At 35.2% G+C, this 23,257-nt stretch overlaps 1 protein-coding gene across 1 annotated transcript in view; it reads left to right on the plus strand.

Annotated features, from left to right (window-relative positions):
- The first annotated feature begins 255 nt into the window (after window positions 1-255).
- CHORDC1 (cysteine and histidine rich domain containing 1) overlaps window positions 256-23,257 on the plus strand; it is a 26,538-nt gene continuing 3,536 nt past the window's right edge. Inside the window, exons 1-9 of the mRNA XM_019628297.1 lie at window positions 256-423; window positions 5,391-5,440; window positions 8,155-8,211; window positions 9,205-9,362; window positions 15,100-15,203; window positions 15,876-15,934; window positions 20,020-20,090; window positions 21,252-21,357; window positions 23,138-23,257. Coding sequence (XP_019483842.1) covers window positions 360-423; window positions 5,391-5,440; window positions 8,155-8,211; window positions 9,205-9,362; window positions 15,100-15,203; window positions 15,876-15,934; window positions 20,020-20,090; window positions 21,252-21,357; window positions 23,138-23,257 — 789 coding nt within the window. The 5' untranslated portion in view covers window positions 256-359. The remainder of the gene's footprint in view (window positions 424-5,390; window positions 5,441-8,154; window positions 8,212-9,204; window positions 9,363-15,099; window positions 15,204-15,875; window positions 15,935-20,019; window positions 20,091-21,251; window positions 21,358-23,137) is intronic.

The following is a 23,257-nucleotide window of genomic DNA, read 5'->3' on the forward strand; positions in this document are numbered from 1 at the left end:
AGACCCACAGCCAATAAGGAGCGAAGGAATCGGCACAGCACGCCCCTCCTTCGGATACCTTCACTTTCTGCCTTGAACGTCACTCTTCCACGAATAGCCGGGCTCCACCCCCGGCCCCTGCCGCCAGCCGCCAGCCGCCAGCCGCGGGCGTCCGACCCACGGGCCCTGCCTCCAGCCTCGCCCCCCGCCTCTCCCCGTCGCCTCTGCGCCTGCGCGACCGGAAAATTCGCGAAGGTTCCTGAAGCGAAACCGACCGTTTCCGGAAGCCGGCAGCCGCCCCAGCCTTCAGACCGGTGGTTGCAACGCACTCTCTTGCGGTTCCCGGTGTTTGGGCCCGAGTGGTAACAGCGCGGGGAGAAATGGCCCTGCTGTGCTACAACCGGGGCTGCGCCCAGCGCTTCGATCCCGAGACCAACTCCGACGGTAAGAGAAAAGCGCCGCCAGCCCTCGGTCCCCTCTCCACCTCCTATCGGGGGACGCCCTTGGGCCAGACGGTGTCCCGGGGTCCTCCCGCGAGCCGCCGCCACGCCGCCCCCGGTCAGGGTCCCTCCCGGGCCGCCCCGGGAGCCGCCAGCCGCGTCCGTGGTGCGCGGGGTCGTGGGCCGGCGCCGGTGGCGGCGTCTCTGCGCCGCCGGAACCCACGGGCCCGCTCGCCGTGGCCGCACGTGCCTCCCAGCCGTCCGCTCCCTCCGATTCGCCGCCCCGTTGTTTGGGGGAAGCCAGAGGCAACCGGGCGCCACCGGTCTCGGCGTGGAGGTTGCTGTGCTGTGTGAGGGACAGGCAGACGGACGGACCGACAGATGGGCGAGTTGGGCAGCGGCCGGGTTACCCCCGCCTTGAACTTCGGCCTCGTTGTATTTAGAAGTTTGTCTGAAAGCCGACTCTCGGCGTGTTCAGTTACAGACCCACGGTTACAAACTTAATTTTTTTTGTTTAAAGTGTGCTTGGTTAGGAAAATGGCCCTATATCTTTACGCTGTTTAGTTTTGGTACACCCGTCCCAGTGGGCGGCACATTCGTTACCCTTTACTTAGCAGCCGTATCGGTGATGGGCATTTTTGTGATGGCTGCCTTGTCATGCCATGCCATCTTCAGGGTAACTGTGAATTACCTGCACAGGACCAAGCTGTAGAGTTAGGATGTCAAGTGACAGTGACTAGACCTGGTGAAAAATAGGAAACGACCAATGAACTTCGATTTTGACGGGTGAGTGGCATAAAGAAGTGAGTTCGTCCTTTGAATAGTGTGGGCTGGGTCGACACTCTCAAATTTAACTGGCATTTATTATGTGATTTCTATGTGCCAGTCTGTCACTTTCTTACATTATTTCATTTTAACCTGCACAGCCCTATGAAGCATGCGTTATTAGAGAAGCCACGTTCAACATGGTGGCAGCATTGTTCTTCATTGTGAAAGAGATTAAATTCGATGCCTTTTACAATCCTTTTCGCCTCTGAGATGTCTGAAATATTTAACTTGGTGCCCAGGTGAATTGGTGACATTTAAAATGATAAGACCCTTGGCAGGATTCTGAGGAAATGATAAATCCAATCTTTGTACAATACTCAAGTTACTGTCACTGACAATTTCATATTAATATAAAGTTATTCAGTGGGAAAGTAGACTTCAGTGAATATAATCGAGGAATGCAGGATTTTAAAGCCCTTTGCTGCTTATTGGTAGTCTTTGTAAAAAGTAAGTTGCCTTAGTGCCTGTACATATTCTACTTTAATAATAAAGGGGAAAGGTTGATGCTTTCTTGTAGGGGCTTTCTAGTATGTTTATTTATAGGGTGCCAAATACCACTGTAAAATTAAGAGGAGATAAAGCCGTTTTTTGGAAGTCAGCTGTGTGTGTGTGTGTGAAATGCCGCAGTACCTAGGACAGGGATGGGACAGGACAGTCAGAGGAGGAGATAGTCTCAAGGATTGTGCGTGATCACCAGTATCAAATTCAGCTAGGAGCGCCAGTAAGGTTGCTGAAATTTTATTTGCTTTAGCAAATGGAGGTTGTTTTACAGACTTAGAATAAATACTCCAAGTAAGTTGGTTGACTAAATGGAAAGGTAAGCAAATGGGGATAGGGAGTAGAAGACAAGAGTTAATGGCAGACTGTGGACTTGTTTAAGAGAAAGTTTTATACAATGGGAGAGGATTGACCTTATGTATTGACTAAAATAACAAGACTCCCTTCTAAGCTGGTAAGATATTTTAGTTTGAAACACAGCTAAATGAGTGTTTAAAGGAAATATGATTGGGAACTTGTATATGTTAAACAGTTACTCTGGAAAAAGCACCACTTCACAAATAGCATTTTATATCTACTGGGTTGTTGGAAAAGTCATAATGCATGTTTGTAACAGATGGCACTAGTTCATTTTTGGAAGTACTAGAGTCATTTGCATCTATGTTATTGCTATGTCATTTGACAGCTGACAACTCTAGCTTCATTCTAAAAAAAAAAAAATTGAGCGATTTGGTTGAGTTTTGGAGATTTTACAACAAGTTGAAGATGGAAGACCAAATTGCATTCTTGCCGTATTTTACTCTTTTACTTCCATAAAGGGAAGAATGCACATCAGGCTTGTGAAAAGTTGCATAAAGTTTATGGTGACAATGCTTTACAAGAATGTCAGTGCCAACGATGGTTCACGAAATTCCGTGCTGGTGATTTTGATCTCAGCGATGCTCCTTGGTCATGGAGGCCCACCGAGGTTGATGATGACAAAATAAAGACATTGATCGAGTCAAACCCACGTTACATGACACGAGAGATTGCAGAAACATTGAGCATCCATAATTCAAGTGTTCATGATCATCTTAAGCTGAGATACGTAAGCAAGCTCTATATTTGGGTTCTGCATGAACACAAAGAAGTTCATTGGATGGCGCGTATAAACATCTGCAATATGCTCATTAAACGTGAGAAAAACGATCCTTTTTTGAAGTGACTGATAACTGGTGATGAGAAGTGGATTGTTTACAACAATGTGCTGCACAAATGTTCTTGGTCCCAAAATGATGATTCACCTTAAACGACATCAAAAGCAGACATTCATCAGAGGAAGGTTATGCTCTCAGTGTGGTGGTATTTTAAAGATGTCGTGTTTTCGAGCCCCTACCAAGGGACCAAACAATCAATTCGAATGTGTACTGTTGGCAATTGGACAGTTTGAATAAATCCATCCTCCAGAAATGTCCAGAGCGTGTTAATTGTAAAAGAATTGTGTTCCATTGTGACAACGCGAGACCACACACAAGTTTGATCACCCTTCAAAAATTATTGGAACTTGGATGGGATATGTTGCCACACCCACCATACTCACCTGACCTTGCGCCGTCAGACTTGCACTTGTTTCACTCTCTTCAAAACTCCTTGCGTGGTATAATGTTCAATTCAGATGAGGCTGTAAATCATCACCTTGTTCAGTTTTTCGCAAATAAAGACAGGTCCTTCTAAGAACGAGGAACTATGAAGCTCACTGAAAGGTGGCAAAAGGTTATCGAACAAAACGGTCAATATGTCATTGATTGATCTTTGTTATTTATATAAATAAATGAACTTTGAAAAACATAGACAAAATATGTCATGACTTTTCTGACAACCCAATAGTATATGAGGAAACTGAAAAAGCTACCAAAAGGCAGAGGCAAAATTTAAGCCAGGGTCAGACCCAGTGTTAAAAGCCCTTGGCTCTTAACACTACAGTGTTGTAGATTCTTACCCATAACATATTACTTTGAGCTAAACTGGTAAACTTTATAAAGACTTGAGAGGAAAATATCCATCTGCTTGTTATTTACCCTTGAAAGCAGTGGATTTCTGATGTTGTTCATACTATTGGGTTGTCGGAAAAGTCATGACACATTTTTACAACGAAAAACATAGAAAAAATACGTCATGACTTTTCCAACAACCTAATAGTTGTATGGTTATGACCTGACTCAGTGCTGCTGCCATTCTGCCAAAACTGACTGTTATTATTGTGCCTCTGACTGTGTTACACATTATGCACTTTATGCCCCTGACTATATATACATTTGATATTTATAAATCCTCTGCTCTCTGCTTTGGTTCCCCGCTCAACTTCTTAGCCCTCTGCATATTCGTTTCTACTTTTGTCAGCCCGTAATTCCATTACTGCCCTTAATTGATTGCTTCTTTCTAACCATGGGTTTACTTACTGTACCATGAAAATACTTGACACTTGCCATTCGCTAGCATATTATGTATGTAATGCAACACCTGGTTACTAACTAAGGAAACCATATTGGCCATTAATACAGGGGTAGGGAGATTTCCTTAGGTACCAGGAATTCATCATTTTAAAGCAACACCAGGAATCAGAGGTTGTAGACAATTGAAAGCTAAGTAGACATGAAGGTTGAACAGAGTAGCCTTATAAGAAAATTGTGCAGGTGTGGAGCTGACTTGTTTTTTTCTAAGTTCATGGTTCCCTCAGGGAGTGTATCTATTATTGGGTATTTTTTTTAACATAATACTCTATGCTGCAAACTGTAATAAGCCCATTTTCATAAGAGAGTTTAGTAAAAACTGATGATATAATGAGTATAAGGAAATAGAGAATAACAGTCATTTAAAATAGACTGTTGAACTTAAATTTCTTTTTAATGAAGTTTGTATCGAGGAATTGACACCTGTCTAGGAAACTTAAATTAACAATTAGATATTAACATTAGTTTTTAAAATTTTGAACCTGATCTTCCAAAATATCTTTTTAGTGAGTCTCTTGGGTAACATTATGGATCAGTGCATATAAAAACACTTAAATTTGATAGTATTTTTGTAAAAACAGAATTGAAAGATGATAGCCACAAATTGGAGCTTGAGTTTGGTACTAAACAAATTTTACTATAAAGATTAGTGGAATACAGAATGTAATTTGTTATACTTGAAATACTATTCTGTATTATTTTTATCTATAGCTGTCATACTCTTGAATTGGAATTTATTTTTTTATTTTTATCTTTTTTTATTATTAGTTTCAGGTGTACAAAACATGTAATAGTTATTCTTTTCACCCCTCACAAAGTGACAGTCCACCTCCCCCCATCCCATTCCCTCCCACCCCTGATATCATACTTACCTATTACAATTCCATTGACTCCATTCCCACACTCTACTCCACATCCCGTGACTATATGTATATATAATTATAGTTGACATACAATATTATTGAATTAGAATTTTAACTATTACTGTTTTAATACAATGTTATATTAAGCACGTGTGCCATGCGTCAAACTTAAGCAATAGTGAATATCTAAGGAAAAGAAAAGTATTACCTGAATTGGGGGAAAAGATTAAATGTTACCACCTGAAGGAAATAATACTTTTTTATTATAAAGTGGTTTTCTCTGTTTTTGACAGATGCTTGCACATACCACCCAGGTGTTCCAGTTTTTCATGATGCATTAAAGGTAGGAACTTGATACATTTTAGTCTCTTCATATTTGTATAGTAAATTTAGAGGTATAATACTAAATCTTTATTTTCTCAGTTTGTGACTCTGCTTTCTTAATGACCATTTTGGGGTGATTTAAGCAAGTGCTCCACTAAAGGCAAAGAAACAGCAGATGGTGCTCTGAAGGTGTTCCAGTAATAAAATTGTTATTTCTACCCCAATTCTCACTTTTATACCCCTTGTTTCTTCACTGTCCTAATTTTGAGGAGAAATAAAAATAGTTGTATTGAGTCTTAATCGCTTAGTGTGTCAGACAGCTGCTGTATAATAAGAGAAGCAGCTCTGAATTTTAGGAAAGATGGTTATAAACCCAAGGGTGCCAGCCTCAGGACAGACATGTAAGTTTACCAAAGAAATGCCACCTGTACTTCCTTGATGTTTTGGAGAATTAGAGAAATAATAGAATGTTGTTTGACCAGGTTTTTCATGGTGCTTTTAGTGATCTTTTAAAATTTATGATAACATGGTACATTTTTCACTGTGTATCTCAAAAGAAAATGTCGCAGCATGGCTCTGCTATGGTTTTGAGTGCCACTACTTGTTCTTAGGCACATAAACAATCTTAAATGTTTAAATATTACCGAGCCCGTTTGAATTTCTAATTATACCTTTCAGAGACTAGTTGGACCTTTTTGACATTTAACTGTTAGGTAGCCAAGTGTAAACAAAAACGTACAAGCAGATACGTTTATTTTAACCTGTTTAGTTCTAAGTGAGGAAAACGCAACAAACATTCTATAGGGCAAGTTGAAACCTAATTCTTGCTTACATCTTTTTAGCCATTTTTAGAAATGTATGGGGATGGAAACTATGGTTCTGTGGGAATATTTATTTTTGCACAGTTGGGGGCATTTTACCTTTCCTGGACTGCCATTTACTCTATGTTTATTTTTATTGTACGTTTTTCTTTTTTTTTTTTTCCTGTAATGTTTTTCTCCTATCTCCTAACCATAGTTATATTCACTTCTCAGGCTTTGGCTTCCTGTTTTTCTCTCGTTTGTTAGTTCATTCATTCCTAGCCTTAAATGTCACTTATAATGCCAGTGGCCTCCACAGCATATTTCCATTTATGTGTGTCAGTGGCAAACACAAACCAGTCTCTAGAGTGAACTCTTATGCCAAAAATAGCCTGCCTTTCAACTTTGCTGCTGCTTATAATGATACCACTAACTTTCTAGCCATTCAGCCTATCGCTGTTTTTTTTACTACACAACTGTTAATCACTCAAATTAATCTTGGTGATTTTACTTGGAAGTATTTTTTTTTCTCTTCTCTCATTCTACTGTTTATTATTATCTCCATAAATATTTCTTGAAGACCTAGACTTTGTAAGACTGTTAGATTTCACAGTCCTGTAAATTTCAGGCAAAATTTTAATTAGCATAGCATCTACTGTTGCCAATTTTCTATTTAATCAAGAAGCTAAACATTGCATTAACGAAAGAACATTGTAATATTCAAATTGAAAGAGGCATGTTTAGAGAAAAGAACAATCCTTAAGAAAAGATAGTCTTATACTCACATACTTAAATTTATCCTTTTCTCATTTTGCTGAGAACTACCATTGACCCCCAGATTGGCATTTGAGAATAACTAGTCTGTATCATGTATGTATCCCAGTATCCCTAGAATACCTGATGCAATTCTTCGTATATGATTAAGACAATAAAGCCTTTTCTTGTATAGAATGACTTGTCTAATGGCTATATTATCAATGCTAATTAAACCCTATATTTAAGGTTGTAAGTTTTTATCTATATCTCAATTCGGAGTAAAAGAGAATTATATTTCAAAATAAAGAAAAATTTGAATTATAGCATATTTAACATTTTCTTTAAAAAAACAGAACAACAAAAAGAAAACCTGTAAGTACATATTGTGAAAAAACCATTGTCAAATTCTTCAAGCAGTATATTGAGAAAAACAGTGAGGCCCAAGTGGATATGTGCAAAGCTGGCCTTTAGTCTGTATTTGAGCCATCTCAGCTCTTGAGGCTGCCGCCTTTTTACTTATTTTCTGTACTACAGTGGAATTATAGGTGACAACTTAAAGCTATTTTTGGTAAGCCAGCTTTTATTTTGCTCAGTAATTACATACTGCATTACAATTTCTATATTTTTATGCTTCTCACTGAAAGATCATTTAGCTTTCAAAGATCTAACAATGCTTAGGCTGCTATGTTAACCTGTGTTTGAAAATAGGTAGAAAGCTTATTGTTGGGGAACAGCTACAATGAGTTTGTTTAGAAACTGAATTAAAATTCTCTCTGACTTAGTGGATTTTTAAAGTAAAGCACTTCACTTACTCCCCAGATCCTTTAAAATATATGTTTTTAGAAACTACAAAATGTTCTATAAAAATCAACTACTATTTTTAGTAACAAAAGCTATTTTCTGTTTCCCTGTTTTCAGGGTGCTTCCTTTCTATGATAGTTCACAGCACACATCACTTCTAACATTGGTTAATTAGTTTTTTGTTGTTTTTTTAAATCAGAGACTAGAAGTCATTTCACTTGATTAGATGAATCATTTACAACACTTCAAAACTGAAATACATATATATGCAAATCACTTGCGGATTCAACGAGATAAGAGATAAGTGCGAGTATTTGACTGGGTTGTGATTCTCATGCAATACAGTTTTCAGTTTTTGTTCTCTAATGTTTCACAGGGTTGGTCTTGCTGTAAGAGGAGAACAACTGATTTTTCTGATTTTTTAAGCATTGTAGTAAGTATAAATTTTTTTTTCTAGATTATCTCCTGAAAGCTACATATGCTGGGAAGCTCTGGATTTAAGGAGTTTAATTTTGGACATCTGTTGACTAGTCCCCATTAATTTGTAGATAATAACTTTCTTTTAAAATGTAGCTCTTCCTTCTACAGTGTTTGCAATAGGAATTTATCTGTTTTAGAGACTGAAGTTTCAAGATAGTACCCACTTGTCAATTTTGGTTTGTACTTAATGTTAGAAGTCCTAAAAGAACATCAAGAAGAAGGAAGGCAGTAGGCAACAATTTAATGCATATTCAGTTAGGTACAATAAATTTTTATCAAATCTAAGATACCATCAAAGTACATCATTCTTTTGTATACCCTTAAGAAAGAAAACTAAAGCTGTTGATTAAATAACATGCCATTGATCTTATGATTTCAGAGATGTTAAAATGTATGTATTACTGAAAGGGATATGGAAAAAGTAGCTAGCATTTATTGAATGTTTGCCACCTGCCAGATGTGCTAAGTATTCTGTTGTTTTAATCCTCTCAGAAAATATCTTAAGTGACATTATCTCCATTTACTGATGAGGAAACTGAATTTTAAAAGACTAATTACCTTCCTTCAGGTATGTAGCTAGTAAGTAGCAGAACTAGGGATCAAATTGTGGCCCTTTTTTATAAATAATTTGTAGAATTCTCTTTGTAAGGTAGCATTTGTTACCTATAAACAAGTTTATGCATACATGTAATAGTTAAGTAGATGTTTATGAAGTGTTACAAAGGTTCTTTATTTCTAAAAAATGTATTATTCAAATGTAATAACTCATTTACAAAAAAAACCAAATTTGGAGTCCTATTTTTAGTTTCTCAAAGCAAGTTAATATGTTAAAAGTGGAGAAAACATACAATAGGTTTTATTAAAAAAGAATTGAAAACTAGTATTACTTTCATGGAATGTGAAATAGATGATAGGATAACTCATAATGAATACCTTTTACTAACAGGGCTGTACAAAAGGTAGACATAATAGTGAAAAGCCACCTGAGCCAGTCAAACCTGAAGTCAAGACTACTGAGAAGAAAGAACTATCTGAATTGAAACCCAAATTTCAGGAGCACATCATTCAAGCCCCTAAACCAATAGAAGCAATAAAGAGGCCAAGGTACATTTTTTACAGTTGCATATTGTTGTCACACTTGAATAATTGCGTTATTTCTGGAATTTCCTATTATGATTTTGTACAATATGGTTTGTAGCTGTATGTAGTCACCAACTTTTGAACCATTTGATTTTCCTTTAGATATACCTTTTTTTTTAATTCCCCCCTCAGCTTGAGGACATGTACACAGTAAACTTCATTGCAGACTTGCTCACTGTACCATCATAATTATGGCAGGCTAGGGAAGCCATGCATCCTTCTTGTGCCTGGGCTTGTATCTTCTCCACTTTGGCATAATAAAATTCTATAAAGGAATTGTCTTTGTCAGGGAATGAGTTTGAGTTGAAAAAGAACAGAGGTCCCCTTTTCTTTCCATTTTTTTATTGTTTCTTGAATATCTCCTAGGACATTTGTAACAGAAGAATATTTAATTTCCTTTCAAATAACTAGTGAAGGATTTACTTTTATTTCAAAGTAGCCCATTATATTATTAAATCAGTGTATAAGTTTCATATGTATGGAGCCAAATTCTTTCTCATTTTTATTTGTCCATATTTTGCCACTTATAACAAGCCTACTTCATCTTTTACTTTTCAGATGCCTGAAAACTGTTAATCTCATTATCACTGAGAATTCTTTTTGTTTTAATTTTTCAAAATTTATTTTTTAATTACCGTTGACATACAATATTATATTAGTTTCAGGTGTACAACACAAAGTGATTATACATTTATATATCTCACAGAGTGATAACCCCAAGAGTCTATTACCTGACACTGTACATAGTTATTACAATATTATTGAAATATTCCCTGTTATACTTTACATCCCCGTGTCTTTTTTATTCAGTTATACTTGACCTTCAATATTATTTTATATTAGTTTCATGTGTACAGCATAGTGATGAGACATTTATATAATTTATGAAGTGATCCTCCCAATACATCTAGTACCCACCTGATATTATACATAGTTTTTACAATATTGACTATATTCTCCATACTGCAATTTACATACTTGTGACTATTTTATTAGTACCAATTTTTACTTCTTAAACCCTTCACCTTTCTGACTCATTCCCCCAACCATATAGTAACCATCAATTTGTTCTCTGTATATATGAGTCTTTCTGTTTTGTTTATTTTGTCATTTAGTTTCTGCATACAAGTGAGATCATGGGGTGTTTGTTTTCCTCAGCCTGACTTATTTCACTTAGCATAATACCCTCTAGGTCCATCCATGTTGTTGCAAATGGTAAGATTTCATTCCTTTTTATGGCGGAGTAATAATCCATTGTAACCACAAGGTGTGATCAAACAATACGGTGAATGTTTAAAAAAAAAAAATCATTGCAGTAAAAGACACATCGCCATTAATCCCCCTCAAAATATTACCCCTTGCTTTGAATGCACTTACCCATCATTCTTGCCACGTTCAAAGTAGTCTTGGAAGTCCTCTTTCATGAGTGTCTTTAGTTGTGCTGTCATGGCTGCCTTAATGTCCTGAATCGATTCAAAATGTTTATCTTTCATGTTCATTTTGACTTTGGGGAAGAGCCAGAAGTCGCACGGTGCCAGATCCAGTGAATCAGGAAGATGAGGACACACCGTAATGTTTTTATTTGACAGAAATTGCCGAACCAGAGCACTGTGTGACATGGAGCGTTGTCATGATGGAGAATGAAGTAAAGACACTCATGAAAGAGGACTTCCAGAACTGCTTCAGAATGTGGCAAGAATGATGGGATAAGTATGTTCAAAGTGAGGGGGAGTATTTTGAGGGGGGATTAATGGCAATGTGTCTTACCATAATAAATGTTTTGTATTTAACATTCAGTGTATCCTTTGATCACCTCATATGTACCTCATCTTCTTTATCCAATCGTCTGTTGATGGGCATTTTGATTGTTTCCATATCTTGGCTATTGTAAATAGTACTTCAGTGAACATAGAGCTGCACATACCTTTTTGAATTAGTGTTTTGGGTTTCTTTGGATAAATACCCAGCAGTGGAATTACTGAGTCATAAGGTAGTCCTACTTTTAATATTTTGAGGAACCTCCTTACTGTTTTTCCATAGTGGCTGCACCAATTTGCTATCCCACCAACAATGTACTAGGGTTCCCTTTTCTGTACATCATTGCCAACACTTCCTGTTTGTTGATTTATTGCTCATGGCCATTCTGACAAGTGTGATGTGATATCTCACTTTTTATTTGCATTTCTCTGATTATTAGTGACGTTGAGCAGCTTTTTATATGTCTATTGGCCATTTGTATGTTCTCTTTGGAGAAATGTCTGTTCAGGTCTTCTGCCCATTCGTTAATTCGATTGTTTGGTTTTTTGGTGTTGTATTTTTTATAAATTTGGAATATTAACCCCTTTTCAGAAGTATCATTGGTGAATATTTTCTTCCATTCAGTAGGATGTCTTTTCATTTTGTTTGGTTTCTTTTGATAGTTTCCTTGAATGTGCAAAAACTTTTTAGTTTAATATAGTCCCATTTGTTTATTTTTTCTTTTGTTTGCATAGCCCGAGGGGATATATCAGTAAAAATATTACTAAGGGTAATGTCTGAGAGTTTACTGCCTATGTTTTCTTCTAGGAGTGTTATGGTTTGGGGTCTTACATTTAAGCCTTTAACCCATTTAGAGTTTATTCTTTTACAAGGTCTGACAATTAAGTTCACGAACTTGTTGCAACCAATGTTGATAACCTTTTTTGATATCAGAGGGATTGTTCATTATGAATTTGTATCAACTGGACAACCAGGTTAACTATTCGGAAGTACTGAAAACGCTGTGTAAAAAAGTTGGACGATTTGAACTTTTCACCAACAATTCATGGCTCTTGCATCATGACAGTGCATCAGCTCACACGGCACTGTCTCTGAGGGAGTGTTTAGCCGGTAAACAAGTACATAACTGTATTGGAACACCCTCTCTACTCACATGATCTGGCCCCCAAAGACTTCTTTTTTTACTGAAAATAAAGGAAATATTGAAAGGAAGACATCTGGATGACATTCATGACATCAAGAGTAATACGATGACAGCTCTGATGGCCATTCCAGAAAAAGAGTTCCAAAATTGCTTTAGGGGCGGACTAGGCGCTGGTATCGGTGCATAGCTTCTCAAGGGGAATACTTCGAAGGTGACTATAGTGATATTCAGCAATGAGGTATGTAGCACTTTTCTAGGATGAGTTCACAAACTTAATTGTCCGACCTCGTATATGGAGTAAGAAGATGGTCCCATTTCATTTCTGCATGTATCTTTCCAGTTTTCCCAGCACTATTTATTGAATAGACTGTTTTTACCCCAGTGTGTTTATTCTTGCTTCCTTTGTCATGGATTAAATGACCATGTATGCATTGATTTATTTCTGGGCTCTCTATTCTGTTCCATTGATCTATGTGTCTGTTTATATGCCAGTACCATGCTGTTTTGATTATTATGGCCTTGTAGTATAGTTTGATATCAGGGAGCATGATACCTCCACCTTTGTTTTTTTCTCAGGATTTCTGTGGCTATTTAGGGTTTTCTATGTTTCCATATAAATTTTAGGATTATTTGTTCTCGTTCTGTGAAAAATGTCATTGGTATTTTGACAGGGATTGCATTGAATCTATAGATTGCTTTGGGTAGTATGGACATTTTATCTATATTCTTCCTATCCATGAGCATGGTATATGCTTGCTTTAATTTCTCTTTTCAGTGTCTTATAATTTTTCAAGTACAGGGTCTTTTACTTAAATTTATTCCTAAGTATTTTTTTTATGAAATGGTAGATGGGATTGTTTTCTTAATTTTTCTTTCTGATAGTTTGTTATTGCTATATAAAAATGTAACAGATTTCTGAAAATTAAGTATCCTGCTACTTTACTAAATTTATATATCAGTTCTAAAAGTTCTTTAGTGTGATCTTTAGGCTTCTCTATATATAGTATCATATCATCTGCAAGTAATGACAGTTTTACTTCCTCCTTTCCAATTTGGAAGCCTTTTATTTCTTGTCTGATTGCTGTGGCTAGGACTTCCAATACTATGTTGAATAAAAGTGGTAAAAATGGACACTTTGCTGTATTCCCACTTTGCTGAGAGTTTTTATAAATGGATGGTGGATTTTGTCAAATGCTTTTTCTGCACCTATTGATACAATCATTTGATTTTGATTTTTCATTTTCTTTCTGTGGTGTATCACATTAATTGATTTGTGGGTATTGAACCAACCTTGCATTGCAGAAATAAATCCCATCTGATCATGGTGTATGATCTTTTTAATGTATTGCTGAATTCGGTTTGCTAATTCTTTTCCAAGGATTTTTGCATTTATGTCTATTAGGGATATCACTGACAAGTTTTTAATGTATTTGATTTAGATGGCATATCTGTTAAACTTTTAAAATACCTTTTGATCATTTTGCAGCAGAATTATACAGACTCTTCATACATACCTTCTGATGAACTAGACTCTTACTTTAATTTTACCTCCCCACACATGCACATTGGATACTACTGTTACCCATTTTTTCTTCATGTTGCATTTCAGTATTTTAGAACCAAAATACAGGAATTAAAAAACAGATGGATTTTGGCCTCAGATATGGCCCCTGTTGGTGTTTTATTCACACTATGGACTTACGGTTTTCCTATGTTTTTCTTTTTTGATCTTATTAAAATAAATTTATAGCATATTAAGTAATATCAGACCAAAGAAAGAACCCTAAGAGACATTCTGATGTTTATTTGTTCATTTAACAGAACTACTTAGAATGATTTTATTCTAGCTTCACCTTATTCATAATCATGAGAGACTTAATCAAATGCCTTGCTGGCTGATTTGCCCATTAAAAAAATGATCAGAAAAAAACAGTTCTGGCATGGCTCATTCTTATATATTACAGTGGAGTCTACTATAATTGACAGTATGAGTTAATATTTTTTTTAAAATGATGGACTATTATTTTACTTAAGAGGAAGTAAAACTAAGTGTTTTATCCTAAATTCATTTGGAGGTATTGTAGAGGTTATGAGGATACAGGTTTTTATGTACTTTGTTAATATTTCCTACATCAGTAGTCTTATTTTATTAAGGATGTAGGATTTCTATTTTTATTGCTGCATTTATTAATATCCTAATACTTATTTACTGACTAGCCTTAAAAAATTTTATAAACAACACTTAACCATTATGAAATGTTAGGGGATACTGTCATTACTGTTTTTTTCAGCTGCACTAAAATTGCCTTGTGATACAATTGTATCTGAATTTATAGACGTGTGTACCAGTGTGCACACAAAGTGAATTATCTCCACCAGTAGGAATATGGATTCATTTAGTACATACATATTTATTGCCTGTTTATTATATGCTCAGCATTTTGCTTAGTCATGGAATATAAAATTACATCACAGTCCCTTTCTTGGAGTTATTCATCTTGACAAACTTGGATTCCTAGTCTTTACTTCCTTCCCATTAGCCCAACTGATTAGTAATTTCATGTGTTAGCAATAACATTATTTGAGACTTATTATTTTAATATCAGAACCTTTTCTGTTAAAGCTTAGCAATGCCAGTACATTTTAGTGGTTGGTTGTAAAATACTTTTTAATGGGAATAGTTGATTTACAAGGCATTTGGCCTCTTTTCATAAATAGGCTGTTAAGTATATTTATTTTTTAGTACAAAGAAATACTTTGGTGTATCAATAATGGTAATAAAGTTTCAAAATTCTCCAGTCCCGATGAGCCAATGACAAACTTGGAATTAAAAGTATCTGCCTCCCTAAAACAAGCACTTGATAAACTTAAACTGTCATCGGGTAATGAAGAAAATAAGAAAGGTAAGATTTTGTTTTGTATTTTGTAATTTTTTTCTATATAATTAATTATCTAAAGGAGACAGGTATCATATAGTTTACTGAATATAAATATGGAAAAGTAGCACATTGTAGTAAAGAGCTTATTTTTGTTTTCTAAATGCCAATAATACCACAGAATGGCTATGTGGTATATTCATAATGAGAGCCTGTTAATAAAACTTTTTTCCTCCTTTGATTCATTACTTTTTAACAGTGAGTTAAATTTCTTTGATAATTGTAAATGTTTCATTTGTGCATGAGATAAAATATATTCAGTGTCCTCTGATCCTATATTTGATACCATGGGAGGAAAGTACCTGTTCATGACTTCTCTTTTAGAAGGTTAATAATGGATATATTATTGTGTAATATTGCAGAATAGAATTGTATCACATATCATTTTGAGGATTAGACAAAACCTAATCACAATAGTTGGTTTCTTATTACCTTTTTAAATATATTACCTGAAAGGTCACAGAGAAAACTTAGTCACCTAAAATTATTATTAAATGTCAGGGTTTTGTTTTGTTGTTTTTTTTGTATTTAGAATTTTTTTTTAATTTGTTTTATAGAAAAGATACCTTTTTAAGAATGGCACTACAGTGACGTATTGTATTTTAATGTTTCTAATTGATTTTTTTTTCTTTGTTTCAGAAGAAGACAGTGATGAAGTTAAGATTGGGACCGCATGTAAAAATGGAGGGTGTTCAAAGGTATATGTTGTAAAATATGTGTTAAATCGTGGAAGTAAACATTTTAATTTTGAAAAATGCAATTTACTGACTCAATTCAATAAACATTGGCATGCCTATTATGTGTTGGGCACTATGCTGTGAACTCGGGCTATGAACATGGATAAGAGACTGTCTCTGAAGAGCATCATATCTGATAGAATCTTGGGAATAAATAATTCTCATTCAGTCAGCATTTACTAATCACTTAGTATGTGCCAGGGATTGTTTTGGGGTCTGGGGATACTGTATTAAAGCAAGAATCTCTGTTCTTGCAAAGCTGATACTCTAGGAAGAAAAACAACAAATAGTAATTAAATATGAATTTATGGTATTTATGAAGACAAGGAGATAGAGTGAAGCTATTTAAATAAGATTGTCAGGGAAGTCCTTTTTGAAGTGGTAACACTAAACCAGAAATCTGAATAATGGAGTGGATGAGTTAGGTAAACCTTGGAGTAGATACGGGAGTAGTATCTGTATAGGCTTTAGAGCTTGTCTTTTGGAGGAATTATGAGAAAGATCAGTGTGGGGCTTGGTCAAGGATGTATAAATAAGTTGAGGATAAGAGAGGTAGGCAGGATTATGGAAGTCCTTATAAGCCATAATGAGGATTTTGGGCTTTATTCTAAGTATAATGTGAACCTATTAATCTGTTTCAAGGAGCGGTTTTAAAAATATGTCTTTGGCTGCTAAGTGTCAAATACAATAGGAATTGGAAGAAGGAAACCATCTAGGATTGGAAAAGGATGTGGAATGCCAGGAAATGGGATTGGAGCATATGTTTTTGAGAAGTTAAATGTGGGATGTAATCATACATGTCAGTGAGCTTTCCTACTGTATGTTAAATGTTATACCTGCCAACATTTCCACTCTCCTTTTTTCTACATATCACTTATCACCTTATGACATACTACTTATTTTGCATATTTATTTTATTTATGATCTGTTCGATCTGACTTTTCCCTGATGTACATTTTACAAGGAAAGGATTTTGTTTTGTTCTTTGCTGTAATTTGAATGCTTAGAGCAGTGCCTGGCACATGGCAAATAACATGCAGAATGAATGATATTTGGAAATATTAGCAGGACTTAGTAAAGAACTGGAAGTAACAGAAGGGGGCTTGTGGCTTCAGTGTCTAGGCAATCAGTGACACCATTAATCAAGAAGACGGGGTTGGGGTGAGCAGGTTTGTAGTTTTCCCTCATGTTAAGTTTGAGATCATCTTGTTCATTTAGCAATGGAAATAAATGTATTCACATGTGTATAAGGTAGAAGTAGTAGATAAAAGGGAATGATTAATTCTTGGGGTGGTAGGATAGTAGAAGAAGAGCAGACAGAGGATATCCCAGATGAATTTTGAAAAACAAATGATGGTTCTGCAGATGGACAAAAAGGAAAAGGGTATCTCAAGCAGAGGTGATAGCAGTAGTATACAGCAAACAATAAATGATAATAATGGTACAGAATTTGCTGGGGTTAAATTGAGATTAAAAGAGATAAGTAAGGGCCAGATACTGAAAGGCTTTTATAATGCTCAAAAGTTAGACTAACCTTTAGGTTATGGAGTCCATTAAATTTTTTAATCTTTTTCACTGAAATATAACAATTAAAAGTACCCAAATACAACTTTATTACACAAAATAGAGCCCTATTTATGCCTACTCATTTCCTCTCCCAAAGATAACCACATTTTTCTATCAATGTAGATTGGTTTGCCTATTTTTGAACTTAATGTAAATAGAATCATAGGACAGGTACCCTTGTATCTGTCTTCCTTTACTTATAAAGTGTTAGCATTATCTTTGTTGCATGTTTTATTAACATAGTTGGTTCATTTTCATTGTTTTAAAATTTGCCATTGTTTGAATATGCCAATCAGTTTATCCTTTCTACCGTCCTTTAAATCTTTTTGATTAACTATACTGTGTACATTTTTGGACATGACTTTTGGGACAGATGTACACATTGCTATTAGAGATATAACTAGAAATAGAATTACTGGATTATAGTGTGTATGTTTTCAGTGTATGTGTATACTGCCACAGTTTTCCAAAGTGATTGTATGTACACTCCTACCAGCAGTTTATGAGGTTGGTTTCATTTGTTCTACACCTTGGTATCATTTTATACTAACAGTCTCTTACATTTTTGCCATTCTGGTGGGGGTGTAGTGTTCCCATTGTGGTTTTAATTTGCATTTTCCTGATGATGAGATTGAATTCCTTTCTGTATGTTTATTGGCCATTTGGATAGGCCATTTTTGTGAAATGTCTAAAATCTGTTACCTGTTTTTCCTTTGTTAGCTTTTCTTAATTGATTTTAAGAATTCTTCATATTTTTTAGCTGAAAGTTCTTGTCAGAAAGAAACACTATACATTTTAACTATGTTAATAATGGCTTTTGATAAACAGAGGCGCTTTAAATTTAATAAAATCCAGTTTGTCCACCTTTTCCTTTGTGACCAGTGCTTTGTGTGTCCTATTTAATAAATATGCTTACTTCAGGGCCATGAATTAGAATGGTAGTGTAGTCGCATTGCCTAAAATCTGCTAATGATCATGAGGAAGGTTACCACATTGATAGATGTTTTTAAGTCAAATTGACAGTTTTGTGATAGACTACAGATGGATGGAGAAAGGATGAAGAGGATTTATAGAATTCTGCTTTGGGACACTTGAGTGGATGTGGTGCCATCAAATAAGGTGGAAAGACAGATAGATTTGGGGGGCAACAGTGATAAATTCAGAATCTAGCATATTGAGTTTCATGTACTTATGGAATATCTTTAGGAGATACACACAGCCAGTACTTTGGATTTACAAAAAGTAAACATACAGAATTTTACTTTCTATACTGGTAGGTGGTTGCAGTAAATACGAAAATAGAGAGAAAAATATATTACTGGCTGCGTCTGTGTTTTGTTAACATACCTTTTTGTGAATTCATCTGTAGAGCCTTCACCTACAGTAGCAGTGGGGCCCAGATCTTCCAGACAAACTCTGGATATGTACAGAGGGTGCAAAAAAATGTATACACATTTTAAGAAAGGAAAAAATCTGTATTAAAATTGTAATACTCAATATATACTGAAAACAAAAGATGAATACAAGTCACGTTTGACTTCTGCCTTTACAAGAGGTGCTCAAAGTGGTTACCCTCAGCGTCCAAACACTTCTGATTATGGCGAACAGCTGCTTGAGCAACGTTGACCCAAGTGTCCACTTGTATCGCTGCACATGCTATTTCAATTTCTTCACACATACCATGCATGTCAGATTTATCTCAAATGCATGCAATTATTAGGCTTGTTGGGGGTTCTGTTGCATAGTCACTCCTCGTACAACGTTCTCGAATTTCAAATACCACTTCAAAATGGTCTTGTGCTCCTTGAACAACACCATGTTTCTGCCATTTTTTTTGTCCTGCCTTTCGCATGGTGATGCTAGCATTCATTTGATTAATGCTATCTTTTGAGTGATTAATGCTATCTTTTGAGCAAACATCATACTACACATTGCTATCGTAATTCAATTCAACTTCGAAAAGTAATATATAGATAACATCGCTTAAAATGTGTATACGTTTTTTTGGTGTGCGTGTGTGTGTGTGTCTGCAGCTCATTTTACCCTTCATAGGGATAAAAAATCATCACTCTAGAACTTCCAGAATTGCTTATTTGATTTTTCCATATTAATTCATAATCCCCACAGTTTACTATGCACATAAATCATGCTATAACTATACTGTCGAGATTACTAATCTCTTGGTTTTAATGTAAACGTAAATACCTGAATAGGCTTGGGTGTGACCTAATACCCAAAAGTCTGAAAGCATCTTTAATACATCCTACTGCCTACTTTCCTTTTGCCTTTTTCATAGAGAACTGGCACTTAAGTTCATTTTTCATTTCTTATAGGAATGGCCTGGGGTGAATTTATGAATGTTCTAGGTAATTTTTGTTATTTCGTGAGCATTTTCATAATTCTTAGAAGTCTCCAATACTACAAATGTGTGTGAAATACAACATTAAGATATGAAGCTAATTATTTTTTTTCTCTTTTAGACATATCAGGGTCTACAGAGTCTAGAAGAAGTCTGTGTATATCATTCTGGAGTACCTATTTTCCATGAAGGGTAACTTACACATGACTAAAACTTTTTTATGGTGGAGCTTAGAAAAGTTAATATGCCTTTAAACATGATTTGCCATGCAGCTTAATTAGATATTTTATTTACATTGTGTGATCTTTATAATCTAGAAATGTGGGTTTTGTCTTCTTTTTACACATGAGAAACTAAAAGAGTATCACAGTTAAGTGGCCATTGTGATTTGATTCAAACTTCATGTTTCTTTTTATTCCGTTATATTTCAGTGTGATACTCTGGGCTGAATAGTGTTTTGTTGGAAGAACTGTCCTGCGCATTGTAGGACATTCAGAATGTTTGACCCTGGGGCACTAAGACACCAACATTGTGGCATCCAAGAAAACCCATACTTTTCTACAGCCCTCCCTCCTCTCTTCTTTATTACCTTGTAGTTTATAGACACATAGTACTGTGTTAAAGTCTTCCCCTCTGTTTGAAATGTTCTTCAGGATTCAAACCCAAAGCTTTGCTGTAATTTTTGTCTTCCAGTGTTAGATTTGTCTCAATAATGGGTTTCACTTACTTTGGGACTGACCTTCACAAGCTGAGTAAACATTATTTTTCAGTGTGTTTTCATGTTCTCACTTTCCTGGGTTATTCAAATGTGAGAATTTTAAATCTTTGGTCATGTCACGTTTTGGTAGCTTCATGAGTACACTGGAATGTGAGCTATTAGTAAAAAGCTGATTCAGAATTTTGTGATGGTTTTAAGCCTCTTCATTCAGGAGCTCCAACATTGCTATAATAAATGGCATTTTGGTTTTAAAATCATTAGTCTGATAGTTTTAATAGGTAGCTTACACACTTGTAAGATACTAAAATTGCACACTTATTTGAATTTTTGGTTTTTTTTTAAATGTTATCTTTTTTTTTTTTTTAATTTTATTGGGGAACAGCCATGGTCATTGGTTACACATTGCTTTTATGCTACAATGGCATAGTTGAGCCTTTTAAGGAAAGTGGAGCTCACAGCGACCCATGCGAGGATCTAACCAGCAACCTTGATGTTATCGGCACCACGCTGTAACCAACTTAGCTAACCAGTCACCCCTTGATTTTTTTTTTTAATTAACATTTGTCACTATAATACATCTGGGCTTAATTGATTGTGAGATTTTATTTCTGAAAATTTTCTATGATTTTTTAAAGGATGAAGTACTGGAGCTGTTGTAGAAGAAAAACTTCTGATTTTAATACATTCTTAGCCCAAGAGGGCTGTACAACAGGCAAACATATGTGGACTGCAAAGGATGCTGTAAGTAGTCTTTTCAAAATAACACATTACGGTGTATTCATCTGAGTCATTTTTAAAAGATTTTACATTATTCTGTCTTCAGAGTTTAAAAAAGTTTTCCTCTCCATAAAGTTTTGATGGGCCTTAAAAAACAAACAAAAACTAAAATTAAGAGCCAGCTCCAGAGCGTGATCAAAATAGCCATTGTGTATTTCAGTGTAAGCATATAGGTTTTTGTGAAATACTTAAGCATACCATAATTGGAGCATATTTTCTGGAATTCCATGGCCTGTTTCCACTTTTTGTTTTATAAAAAGCACTTTTCTACTCATTTGATGTTATTGATCACTTAGATCCCTGATTCTCTTTTGGCCACTTAGAGCTTCATTTAATTTAGATGCACAAACACTTCACCTAGTTGCCAGAGAGGAGGATTGCAGACTTGTTTTATTGAATTGTTTTGAATATCTCTGCTTGCCACAACGAAATTTTATCAACAGAAAAAAGAAAGCATCAGTTTCTACTTCCAGTTTTTTTAAAAAGACTCGTTATTCTGCAAATAATTCCCCAAAATCCTATTAAGTTGTAAGAAGGCAAGCAGTTTATTGCTAAATAAGTATTTGATAGATATTATTGTATTTTATAATAAATTATTTGTATGTGCTGCATTTGGCATTAATCTCAAGGCAATGAACTCTTCAGTATGTGTGTCTTTTAACTTCTAAAATAATTGTAAATTTTCAAATTGCTGTAGGGATTCATTGTACATTTAAATATTCTATAGTTTCTACTTTTTAATACATGGTTGGAGATTATAAATATATCCCTCAAGTTATAATTCATCTACCACAAAACTTCTTCGGATGTTTTATTAGCAAAAAAATGAAGTCTCCCTGTAATTTCTCCAAGGTCCAAAAGTTTGAAAAATTTAGTTTGAAAACATAAACTGTTGTTTTTTATTATGAATATAACTCTTGATGAAATGTATTTGTTATTTTTTAATGCATGCAGTTATCAAGTATTAAGTGTCTAAACCAGTAGCTAGGAACAACAAATGTAAGTGTGATATAAGTAATTTAAATTTAATTAGTATAATTGTACCAAAATGTAAATAAATACTGCTTTTTACAGCAGTAGTGCCTCACAGTTTCCTGCATGATGTGACCTAACTAACCTTCATAAAACAAATCACAATTTGTCTCTTTCTTCAAAATATTACTAATATAGCAATGTAACACTGATAGGTAAAAATTATTTCAATAATAGTAATCAGAATATTACTTCCACAGATTCTTTTTTCTTTCATGTATTGTGAGAGGAAAATTATTATTCAATAACAATAGCAGATTCCAATTTGTAGAAAATAAATGGAAGTTTCCTTGCATGAGGTTAAGATGTTGTCTTGTTTTTCCCACTAAGCAAATATCTTTCTCACTTCAGCCTTCAAAGAATGTTTTTATGACTGTACTTAGTGGATTGCAAAGTGTTAAAATTGGATAAAGTTTTGTAGGAGTTCTTAAGTTGCCTTTTTCATTGTATATTAATACTACGGCCCTAAAAGAAAAAAATCAAATGGAAAGAATAATCATGTTATCAAATCATAAAACTACTAATATAAAGATTCTTTTTAATATATATTTTATTGTTTAAACTTCTTGATGGTAACTGTAGAAGTTTGCCTTTAAAAACATTAAGGACTGAGTTGCACATGGTGATTTTTTTCTCAATTAGATTGGTCAAATTCCTCTAAGAGGTTAATTATTTGGCACTTTGTAAATCCATAGTTTGTCTTATATTACAGGGGAAAAAAGTTGTTCCATGTAGACATGACTGGCATCAGACTGGGGGTGAAGTCACCATTTCAGTATATGCTAAGAATTCACTTCCAGAACTTAGTCAAGTAGTAGCAAATAGTACACTG

Source organism: Hipposideros armiger, unplaced genomic scaffold (assembly GCF_001890085.2).
Source record: "Hipposideros armiger isolate ML-2016 unplaced genomic scaffold, ASM189008v1 scaffold_780, whole genome shotgun sequence".
Taxonomy (NCBI): domain Eukaryota; kingdom Metazoa; phylum Chordata; class Mammalia; order Chiroptera; family Hipposideridae; genus Hipposideros; species Hipposideros armiger.